This window comes from Rhinopithecus roxellana, chromosome 8 (genome assembly GCF_007565055.1).
Source record: "Rhinopithecus roxellana isolate Shanxi Qingling chromosome 8, ASM756505v1, whole genome shotgun sequence".
NCBI lineage: Eukaryota > Metazoa > Chordata > Mammalia > Primates > Cercopithecidae > Rhinopithecus > Rhinopithecus roxellana.
In genome coordinates, this window is record NC_044556.1 from 53,239,438 (window position 1) to 53,252,562 (window position 13,125).

Sequence of the window (13,125 nt, forward strand, 5' to 3'; positions counted from 1 at the left end):
TAGCATTGTTAATTTCCTTCAAGAACTCTTCCTTTGCATTCACACCTTGGCTGACTGGCACCAGAGGCCTAGCTTTTGACATGACTTTCTCACTAAGCTTAATTATTTCTAGCTTTTTTTTTTTTTTTTTTTTCTTTTGAGACAGGGGCTGGCTCTGTCACCCAGGCTGGAGTGCAGTAGCAGGATCTCAGCTCACTGCAAGCTCTGCCTCCTGGGCTCAAGTAATCCTCCCACCTTAGCTTCTCAAGTAACTGAGACTACAGGCACACACCACCATGCTCAGCTAATATTTGTATTTTTTGTAGAGGCAGGGTCTCACTATGTTGCTCAGGCTGGTCTCGAACTCCTAGGCTCAAGCAATCTGCACGCCTCAGCCTCCCAAAGTGCTGGGATTACAGGTGTGAGCCACTGCACCCAGCCTATTTCTAACTTTTTATTTAAAGTGAGAGACATGCTATTCTTCTTGTCTCTTGAATACATCAAGGCCATTGAAAGGTTATTTATTGGCATTGTTCTGTCTCAGGGAGTAGGGAAGCCCAAGGAGAAGGAGAGAGAAGGAAGAATGAAATCTGTGGAGCAGTCAGAGCAGAGACAACATTTAGCGATTAAGTTTGCCATCATCTATGACTGCTTGTTCATGGTGCCCTATATAATTACTAGAGTAACAAGAAAGATCACTGATCACAGATAACTATAATAGATGTAATAATAATGAAAAGCTTTAAACTATTGTGACAATTATCAAAATGTGATATATGCTGTTGGAAAAATGGCACTGACAGACTTGCTCAACACACGGTTGACACAAATCATCAATTTGTTAAAAAATAAAAATAAAAAGGAAAAAAGCAATATCTGCAAAGAACAATTAAGTGAAGCACAATAGAATAATTCATGCCTGTAGTTTTTCAGCCACTCCTCCCACTCCCAAATTTGCCACTCCCATCACTCCATTACAGGTATGTTAAACCATCTGACACTGCCCCATAGGTAACTGGATATGCTTCTCTCCATACTCTAGCTTTTTATTTCTATTTCTGTGCTTCAGTTTAGGTGGTTTCTACTGTTTTGTCTTCAAGCTTACTGATCTTTTCTGATGCAGTGTCAAATCTGCCTTTAAGTTTGTCAAGTAAATTTTTTATTTCATATATTTCTCACCTTTAGAAGTTCCACTTTGGTCCTTTTTAAAATCTCTTCTCATTCTTCACATTTGCCTTTAAATCCTCAAGCACACTTACAATAGCTATTTAAAGTCCTTTACGGCTATCTTCATCACCTCTGTTACTTCCATGTCTGTTTCTATGAACAGATTTTTCTCTGGGCTACAGAATAATTGGCTACATTTTTCTGCTGCTTCTTTGCATACCATAAAGTAAAGTAATTTTGCATTGGATTACGGATATTATAAAAGTTTATTGTTGGATATCTGAATTTTCTTTCTTTAAAACATGTTCAGTTTTCTTTTAAACATATTCAGACAAGCAGAGAGCCAAATCATGAATGAGCTCCCATTCAGAACTGCCGCAAAAAATATTCAGGAATACAGCTAACAAGGGAAGTGAAGGGCCTCTTCAAGGAGAACTACAAGCTACTGCTCCAGGAACTCAGAGAGGACACGAGCAGATGGGAAAACATTCCATGCTTATGGATAGAAAGAATTAATATCGTGAAAATGACCATACTGTCCAAAACAATTTATAGATTCAATGCTATTTCCATTAAACACTCACATTCTTCACAGAATTAGAAAAAACTATTTTAAAATTCATATGGAAACAAAAAAGAGCTCAGATAGCCAGGACATTCCTAGGCAAAAAGAACAAAGCTGGAGGCATCACATTACTCCACTTCAAACTATGCTATTAATAGCAAAAAAAAATTTTGCAATTTACATGACAAAGTACTAATCCAGCTAATATACAAAAATATCTTAAGGACTGATTTTTTTTAAAATAGCCAATAAAAAACAAACAAAGGACATAAAAAAGCTATCCATTGAGTGAATAAAATAAACTCAATCTCACTCAAAAATTAATAAAACAAACATTGAAACATGATTTTATATTTGCCTATCTGATAAGTAAAAGTAAACCATATTTTCAAAAGGTTAGGTAAGAGTCATTCTCACATTCTCACATACTTATTAAGGAAATGTCAACTGGCATATCCTCTCTAGAACACAGTACCTAACAACAGAAAAAAAAATGTACATAATTCTTTGATCCACTATTTCTGCCAAAGTCATACCAACACATGTATATGTACACACACACACAAACACACACACACACACCATTTCCAACATATGCAGGATACTTCATCCAATATTTTTTGATAGTATTAAAATCTAGAAATAATCTATTAGTTCACTGATACAGAATTAAGTCAATATTTTCCTAAGCATTATATTATGAAGCTCTTAAAAACAATGAGATAAATATATACAAAGTGTTGATACAAAATATTTTTCTAGACTTATTGCTAAATGATGTAAAATGTCAATATTGTCAGACTGAATAACAAAATTTGGATTATGATCCAAACTATATGCTGTCTCCAAAAGCAGCACTATAGTTAATACAGTGAAGCTGAAAATAAATGGAAAAAAGATAAACCATGACAACAGTAAGCATAAGGTAGAGCAGCTACATTAATATCTGATAAACTTCAAGACAAAAGCATTACCAGAGATGAAGACACACTGGAATAACAAATGGCTCAAGTCATCGGAAAACATATAATAAATGTCTAAGTACTTGAGAGTAAAGCTTCATCAAAATGCATGAAGCAAAAAATTGACAGAAATAGAGAAGAGACAATTCCACAATCATACTTGGGACAGTTTAACACTTCATTTCAGGAACGCATAAAACAATTTATACCAAAAAATCAGGAAAGATACACATGATCTAAACACCACTAACCACCTTAACCTAACTGATATATACGAAATGTTACACCCAACAACTGCAGAATACACATTCTTATCAAGTGTATTTACCAAGAAAGACTATGTGCTGAGCTATAAACAAGTTGTAATAAATTTGAAAGGATTCAAATTGTAGAGTAATTTTTATGACCACAATGAAATTAAATTAGAAATGAAAACAATAAGATATCTAAGAAACTACCTAAAATTTGGCAATTGAACCACACAATTATAACAAAACTAATGCATCAAAGGAAAAGTTCTACAGGAAAATGAGAAACTATTTTGAACTGAATAATAACAAAAAAAAATATCAAAATTTCTAGAATGTAGCTAAAGCAGTCCTTGGAGGGAAATTTATAGCTCTATAGAAAAACAGTAGTTTATGGCAGGAAAAGAGAGAAAGGTATAAGATCGGTGTAGAAAGATACAACCTACAGTTCCAATGTAAGAAGCCAGAAAAAGAGCAAAACAAGTAAAACAAAGTAAAAAAACCAAAAACAAGTAAAAATTAACAAAAACAGAAGTACTTTTTTGAAATGATTAACAAATTTGACAAATGCCTCAGTGAACTAGTAAAGAGAAAAGAAAGAATACAAATTACTAGAATCAGGAATGAAAGTAGTTGTTGCTACAGAATCTACAAAGATGAAAAGTAAAAAAGAAAGTAACACAGGAACAACTTTACACCAAATTTTCTAATTTAAGTGAAATAAAGAAATTTCTTTAAAATTAACTAAAACTGACACAAAATAAAACAAAATCTGAATATAAGATATATATGTTTATATATACCTTATATATATTATATAAAGTATATATAAATTTTCATATATACGTATACATATAAATTTACACAAACACACACACATGAAAATTTGGGCAGCGTGCAGTGGCTCACACCTGTAATCCTAGCACCTTGGGAGGCCAAGGAGGGAGGATCACTTGAGCTCAGCAGTTTGAGACCAGACTGAACAAGACAGTGAGACCCCATCTCTACAAAAATAAATAAAACTAACTGTGTGTGGTGGCACACACCTGTAGTCTCAGCTACTAGAGAGGTTGAGATGGGGGGATCACTTAAGCCCAGCAGGTCAAGGCTGCAGTGAGCTGTGATTGTGCCATTGTACTCCAGCCTGTACAAAAGAGTAAGACCTTGTCTCCAAACCAGCCCCCTCCAAACACACACACACACAAATTTTGTGATTAAAAACTTTCCAACAAAGAAAATTTCTGGCCCAGGTAGTTGTACTTAGGTCTATCTATCAAACAGTTAAGAAAGAAGTAACTACAGCACTCCACGAATTACTTCTGAAAAAAACGATTTTAATAATTTAATAATACCTCATTTAAAGAGGGTAACTCACACCAAAATTTGACAAAGGCATTCCAAAAATAAAATTCCTACCAATATCCATCATATAATTTCAAAAGGTATTAGGAAATAAAATACAGCAAAATATTAAAAGGATACATTTTGGCCAAGGAATATCTAAGAAATTCAAGGTTGATTTAACATTTGAAAATCTTACAAGTAATTTACCATATTAAAAGAATAAAGGTGAAACACCTTATGATTATCTCCATAGATGGAAAAAAAAGTATCTGGCAACATTTAACATCCATTCATGACAAAACAACAACAACAACATCTCAGTGAAATAGGAATAAAAGGAAATTTCTTCAATCTTATGAAGGAAATTGATGTAACTGATGAAAACGCCACAACTAATGCCATACTTCAATTTTTTTAGAAAAGCAATATTTCAAAGCTTTTATGGAAATCTCGAAGAATGTAAAAAATATAGATGGAGACAATTTTTTTAACCAAGACTGTAAACTAAAAGTTATAAAAGATATATTTGAATATATAAAAGTTTAAAACTTATTAATCATAAATTATTATAAAGATAGACCAACAGACGAGTAGAGAGAAAAGAATTCTATGATCTACAAAACACCTTATAAATTAATTAGAAAAAGACAAAGAAAGAACTCAAGCAAGACTCAGGAATAGACAATTCACAAAAAAGCAAATCTACATGTCCAATAGATTTATGAAAAGGATGTTCAAATTCACTAGTCAGAAAATACAAACAATGAATATTTTATAGCAACCACTGTGTCAAAAATTAAAAAGAATTTATACCTGCAGACATTTAAAGACTCTCACATATTGTTGGTGGAAATGTACAACAGCCTTTCTGGAACACATTTTGGCCATATCTATTAAATTTAAAAATACATATCCCTTTTATCCAGGAATCCTACATCTGGAAATCTGTCCCACAGATAAAGGAAAAACAAACAAAAAAAAGGCACATGCTCTTTGATATAGCAATCGTGTTCTTGAGAACCACTGTCCAAGAAATAAAATTCCTGCTACATAAGGACATGTATAACAGGATGCTATTGTAGCAATGTTTGTGGTAGGAAAATAATGGAAACAAATACCACTGATACGAAAATTAATGAATAAATTATAGTATAACTATCCCATTTCTCACTCGGTATTCATCACAAAGATTTATTTAGATCTTTACTGAGTAACTTGGAATCATGTTTCCATGGAGTATTACTGAGTGAGAAAGGTAAGCAGAAAAGCAAGCCACTAAAGTGATAAAACAAAGATTACAAAAAAAGCTCTGCTTTTATTTCTGTCTGCTGTATCATACTGTAGAAGATAAATACGATAGACTATTAAGACTGACGGAAGGCCTATGTGTGGGAAATGCGTAGACCCCAGCCAAGAAAAAAAAAAAACTTTAAAAAACAGGTAAATAATGCTAGGTGCAGTGGCTCACACCTATAATCACAGCACTTTGGGAGGTAGGAGAATCGCTTGAGCCAGGAATTTGAGATCCGCCTAGGCAACAAAATAAGATCCTTTCTCTGCAAAAAATTTATTTAAAAAATTTTAAATAGGTAAATAATTACATTCATGATATAAAAACTCAAGTAAAAGTATGTATTTGTTTATATACCAAAGGATTTAAATTAAAATTTATCTTATAGAAAGCTCACAGCATGGTCCTTGGAAACCTTTTTACTTTAATCTCAATCTTAAATTAGAAGTTCTGCAATTTAATCTTGATTTTCAAGTTCTTTTCCTCTATGTAGACAAACAAAAGAACCTCCAGTCTGTCTTCCTTTCGGAATTAAGTTTTAATTATTATCTAAGTAGATAATAATGTCTGATTCTGACAATGATCCTGAAGGAAATATCACAAAATCTGTCACAAAACTAAGGAAAGAGAACAAGTGTATACACAACATCACTTGGCCATATCCTTCCATGGAGCTTGCTCTGGAACTCCAACCAGCTTTTTCCTCACTAAGGAGGTAATCTGCACTATATATAGTGCATGAAATCAGAGATAGTAAAGTTAGATTTAATGTTCAGTATTAAATGCTGCTGACATCTCAATGTAAATCTAAACTCAATAAAGTTCTTCAGTTAGAAACATTTTACTAAAATCGAGTCATTTTTAAAAATAATGTCATAGATTCACATCTCTAGAAAAATAAACGTTCCTAACTTTTATTCTAAAGGGTCTGAAGGCAAGGAGAACAACAATCAAATTTTTAGGTAATTTCCAAATTCCAACATTATGATGAATAAATTTTACTAGGAGAAAAAAGGAACAGAACAAATTTCAGTCAGCATAAATTACTTAAACGCAAGTTCAAATATGTTGACATTATTCAAATGTTAATTGTATATCTTTACATAAATATAAAGTTGTCCAAAGAAAACATTTCATCTATTTCTATGTAAAAAACCAATGTTTTCAATTAGAATAAAACAGATTATAAAGAATGATGCTTAAGAGTTCACTTTGAACTTCAATAGCATAGATGCTATAATAAAAACCCCGCAGTCAACATCATGAATTATGTCTTTATCTTTAATATGATATTCAGCAATAGGAAGCCCTCATTTCTAGGTATATTATTTTCTATTTTCACTTAGAAGATCAGCAAGTGGTATATAAAAAGAAAAACAGGGGGAATGTACTTTGACCCTATTCTAGCACTAAATGGAAACGAATAAGCAAATAAAAGAAACAAATACTGTATACCACACAGGTGAGGAAGAGAAATCTAGACTTAGAGAAACAAGTGGTAAAAACTGCAATGAAGTTAAGACAGCTAACCTGTTTCAAAGTAAAGGACATATTTTAAAAATCAGAAAATGTTTTAAAGAAACACATTTATGCATATAAGAAAATAAAGATTATATATAGAGAAAAACAATATAAGTCTTTAAAAAATGTGGGGGTGACTCATTAGAAATTTCTAAGACTAAAAAGGTCAAAACAATTCTTCCAGAATAAGAATACCCATATAGAGTTACCTTTTCAAATTCACCATTGCCCAAGGAATCCCAGTAGGTGTGTTAAAGGCAGGAAGGAGTTTCTCAGCCAATTGCACTGCTTTAATCTTGAATATCTGAGATTTAAAACATGAATATTCATAAATGATAGCCATTAGGAGTCATTTACTTATTGCGCGCTCTCTCTCTCATAGTATACATAGCACAAGGTACTGGGTACACGGGAGTACAGGGTGGGAAAAAGCATCTCATTGGTACCATGCAGCATCTGGCAATCAGAGACTATGTTTGCAAACTGGATACTAAGGAAAGCTAACCATGCAAAGGCCTGAAACTACAATTAACTGAAAAGGAAGGACATAGTTTTGGTGTTGATAGTCTATTTTCAGCTGGCAAAAAATTTAAGAAGAAACATTAGGCTATGGATTTTTCATCCAAGGTAAACAGGTTTAGTTCAAAATATAAGCAAAAGAGGTAACTTAATTTGCATAAATGCCCTTAAGTTACTCTGAACATGTTATGTCTCAAAATTTTCCATCAAGGTTTAATCATATTATTTAAAAAAAGGAAAGGAAACATTTGAGTTCACATGCTAAGTTTATTTTGAGAGTTATAAATGCTTCATTTGTCAGTCCCAATTGCTGCTTTTTTATATCCAAAATTAACTGCCTAAATATCAGTGGTTTCCAAACTTTTAAAATCATATAGATAGTAAAATTTCTACTATTTTCTTAGCATGTAGTATTATCAAGATGTATATAGTAAAATTTCTACTATTTTCTTAGTATATCCCAACAGATAAGTGTGTGTACTTAATTTTAGAGACCACTCACTTCAAGATTCCAAACTGTGACTGGGTCATAATGTTCTGTTAGGAAAAGTAGCACACTGTCCCATATGTGTCAAGTCTATCCCCTCTCAAATGGTCTGCAAATTGATTGGTTACTTAAAATTCCATCTTTTTACTGCAGCCAAATGCTTTTGATAAAAGTATTATTAGATTCTACTAATAATATAATAAGTAGTTGAAGATCTGGAATGAATCAAAATTTTGAGTTGAGACTGTATTATAACAAAGCATACCAACATTACTGGGGATAGAAAACATTAGAGAGAAATATGTACAAGTAGATAAGGAAATATCATAGAGGTAACGTATCCCCATTACTCTCTCCTTCATGCACTCACCTGCATTCACTCTGTCCCTCATTAAGATGTTCCAAAGTTCCCTCAACAAGACAAAGTTCTGCCTCAGCAGAACTTTTAATTAGATATACTCACACATCTACAATTTACCATTTCCTTCAATATCTACTTTAACATCAAAACTCCAAAGAAAAACATTATAATTTAAAGTCAAAGTTGTAATAATGTTCTCATATCCATCTCATTAATTAGGAAAAGCAAATGTAAAATCAGTTCTCTCTTTATTAACATTTACATGCTAGTAAAGACAAGTTACCTTATATAGCAAACGGTATTGCTTCTGTTTACCATGAAGTCAAAGGAATCAACTTTCTTATCTAGGAACTAATATTAATACTACATATTTGTTAATCACACATTTTTGTATCACATCTTTTCTACATACAAAATTAAAAGTGATGAAATGACCTACAAATATAAACTTTTTCTCAATAGAAAGCATGCTCAATTCACTCCCAGAATAAACCAATAACATATTGTCTAATTTTCAGCTAAAAATATTGTGTCATTAATAGCAATTAACATATAAACAGTTATAGTAGACGGGTCTAAAAGAAAACAACACCCTGATGTCATTGAGAAAAAAATCCCTTACATAGTATATAAATCTTAATTTATTCACAAATATATAAACTCTTTAACAATATATTTTAGACTTATCTTCCCTATTTTCAGAAAAATATTTTGGTGGGCAACAGCAATAGCAAATTAGTTTTCAGTATGCAATGCAGGCAAATAATACAAAATCCAAACAGTATCAAAAGTAAAAAGTTAAGTCTCTTTTTCAGTTCTGTCCCTCAGCCACACAATTCCTTTTATAATGCAACCACCTATTAGCTTCTTTGTATTTTGTGCCAAATCAGTTTCATGGTATACGTGGTTCCTGGTCATGCCACATAAAATCCTCATTCCCAAACCCTCACAAAAACAGAAATTCTGTTGCAATTTACACACACTCAGAGTCTCTGTCTCTCTTTAACACAGAATATCACACATTCTGAACTTGCTTCTTTAACTTATTGTTTTGTATCTTGGAGAGCTTTCCAAAGCAGCCTACAAATGGCTGCCATCTCATTCTCTTTGGTGGTTGCAGAATTTCCTCTTTTATGGATATACTGCAATTTATTTACTCAGTCCTCTATTAATGGACATTTGTTTCTACAGCATACGGCTATCTAAGATAAATTCCAGAAGTGAATTTGTTGTCTCAGTCAGTATAAGCATTTGAAATTTTGGTAAGTTACTACCAATTTTCCCTCCGTATACGTTTTACTAATTTACATTTCTACCAGCAATTTATGAGTGGCTCTTTCATGATATCTTCGTTAATACAAAAGTTATCAAACGGTTGACTACTACCCATCCAATGGTAGAAAAAGGATATTAACTCTCATTTCTTTTATTATGAATGTAACAGATACTCAAAACCCATTCAAATCCTCTTTCAAGCATACCTTCATGTATTGCAGAGAATGGAAAGTTATACATAACATTTGCCAGACTCCACTCCAGCTAAGGGGCTAGAATGACCAAGGCACTGCCAAGTATAAACAAATATGTGACATTTAGAAGGAACAAGTGAGCACACTGAAGCAGTGGTCACATGATGGGAGGCTGCTTGTCTTGGAAGCACTGTGGTGGAGGTATTTGATTCTTCTGTGGTAGTTCTAATAGAAGTTCTAGTGACTGGTCTCTGGCTTCATAGATACTATAGGGGTAATGAAGACAATAAAACTGGTACTCATCAGCTACATCCTATGCTTAAGCATTTCCCCTGGCTGCAGGGATCCAAGTGTGTAACAAAAGTATCTGATTTCCTAACTTTCCCAAAGATTGTCAGCTATCAGTACCCTCCAATAAATCACTAGCTAAAATGGATTCTGGTTCCTGAAACTAGGACTCTTGACTGATAAAATGATGAAAGTAAATAAATTATTCACAGGTTCAAGAGTCTCAAAAGTACTTAAAAGAAGACTTCCAAACATTTCATTCATAGAAAAAAACTTTCATGTATTGATTGTATGTAAAATGTAAAACTTTCCAGTTATTTTTATCAGAATAAATTATAAGTAATGGAACTACACTAAAATCAGTCCTAGGTTTTGAAGAATTAGGATCAGAAGAATTGACCCTAGGTCCAGAAGAACTGGAAGAAATAAAATTTAACAGACACAATGTAGCAATATTACGAAGAGCTTTAAAGTATAAGTAATGAAAGTCAGGCTGGGAGTAGTGGCTCACCCCTATCATCCCAGCACTTTGGGAGGCAAAGATGGGTGGATCACTTGAGGCCCGAGGTTTGAGGCTAGCCTGGCCAATATGGTGAAACCCCATCTCCACTAAAAACACAAAAAATTAGCCAGGTGTGGTGGTGTGCGCTTATAGTCCCAGCTACTCAGGAGGCTGAGGCCAGAGAATCACTTGAAGCCGGGAGGCAAAGGTTGCAGTGAACCAAGATCACACCACTGCACTCCAGCCTGGGCAACAGAGCGAGACTGTCTCCAAAAAAAAAAAAAAAAAAAGAAAAAGAAAAAAGCTAAGACAACACAATAGGTAACACAGAACCACTGTAGATTCTTGAGGAGGGAAGTGGCATTAGGATCTATATATGCTTCTTATGCTTGTTTTATTTATTAGAGTACTTAAGTTACTAAGATAATATTTTTACAGCCTATTCTCAATCAAGCAGTCAATGTGGGAGTGTTAAATAGAAGTCAACAGTTTAGAACCCTCAAATGGCTCCCTATCTCACTCAGAGCAAAAGCCACAGTCCTTAAAAAGGGTATACACCTATATCAAAGATGTATCCCCATAACCTTCTATGGCTTCACCCCCTCCTTCATGCACTCTCCTTCATTCACTCTGTCCCTCACACACTCTACATCAGCTCCACTCACCTCTTTTGTTGTCCTCTAAGGATGCCAGGTATGTTTTCATTTCACCGTCTTTTCATTTGCTAGGCCTATTAAAGGTTCTTAAAAAAAATAGCCTCACCTGCTAATCTCCTTCAGGTCTTCACACAAATGTTACCTTTTCATGGACTCCCTAACCATCCTATTTGAAATGTAAAATCCTTTATGCCCCATCCCGCTTTATTTTTCTCCTTGGGGGCTTATTGCTAACAGTGTATGTTCCATCATGTATAATGACAGAGATATGTGCTGAGAAATGCATCATTAGGCAATTTTGTCATTGTGCAAACATCATAGGGTATACTTACACAAACCTAGATGGTAAGGCCTACCACACACCTAGGTTATATGGTACAGCCTATGACTCCTATACTACAAACCTATATAGCACATTACTTTACCGAATGTTGTAGGTCATTTTAACACAATGGTAAGTATTTGTTTACCTAAACACAGAAAAAGTACAGTAAAAATACAGAATACAAGATTAAAAATGGTGTATCTGTACAGGACACTGACCATGAACGAAACCTGCAGGACTGGAAATTCTCTGGAGAGTCAGAGGATGAGTGGTGAGTGAATGTGAAGACCTAGGACATTATTGAACACTACTGTAGATTTAAACACTGTACACTTAGGCTACACTAATTTATTTTTTACAATTATCCTTCAAAATAATAAATTACCTTTGGCTTACTATAACCTTACTATATAAACTTTTTGGGTTTTTTTTTTTAACTCTTTGACTCTTTTATAATAACACTTAGCTCAAAAACACAAATATATTTTACAGCTGTACAAAAATATTTTCTTTCTTTATATCCTGATTCTATAAGCCACTTTCTATTTAAAAAATTATTTTTTTACTTTTTAAACTTTTTTGTTAAAAACTAAGACACAAACACAAACATTAGCCTAGGCCTACACAGGGTCAAGATCATTAAAATGCCCCTAGGAAATAAGAATTTTGCAGTTCCATTATAATTTCATGGAACCACCATCATATCCATTGTTGACTGAAACACAGTTAATGTGGTCATGACTGTATAAGTGTATACATACACACTCTCTCACATATCTATCTTATTTATTCCCTATTTCCCCCACAGTAAAACATAAGACATAGGGGTACAAGAATTTCTTTGTTTTAAATCTGTTTGTTCTCAATGCTTAAAACAGTGCCTAGCATATAGCAGATGCTCAACAAGTATTGAATAAATTAAGACAAAAGGCACAGAGATTTAAAATAAACAAATTATCTCCTCCCATTTCCATAGCAACTCTATCCCCCTAATATGTGATACTAACAGGCAAGGGCTTTAAGGACTTTTTAATATGTTCTACAAAAATGTTGGGATAATGATGATGATGATGATGATGATGATGACAAACATATTAACTCATAATCCTCACAACAAGCTAGTGAGATAAGTATTAATTTTGCCCCCATTTCACAGAGTAGAAAAACTGACATAAAATGAATAAGTAGTATATTTCCCAAGGTCAGACAGGTAGTTAAGCAGTTAGTCTGAATTTAAACCCAGGCAGTCCAGCTCTAGAGTCCATGTTCTTGACCACGCACACACACACACACACGTGCACACACATGCATACACACCTACACCTTGCATTATCTAATCTTAATTTTTATAGTTAATAAATTCCTCAAAAATATTCTATTAATTGATGTGTATACCTTTTTGTCTTTTATCTTGTATCTTCCCTCTTGAATGACAGCTTGT

At 33.4% G+C, this 13,125-nt stretch overlaps 1 protein-coding gene across 1 annotated transcript in view; it reads right to left on the minus strand.

Moving 5' to 3' along the window:
- The window catches only part of MAN1A2 (mannosidase alpha class 1A member 2), a 176,936-nt gene that overhangs the window by 95,610 nt on the left and 68,201 nt on the right, over positions 1-13,125 (minus strand). The window contains exon 6 of the mRNA XM_010374015.2: positions 7,287-7,381. Within this exon, the coding sequence (XP_010372317.1) occupies positions 7,287-7,381 (95 nt within the window). The remainder of the gene's footprint in view (positions 1-7,286; positions 7,382-13,125) is intronic.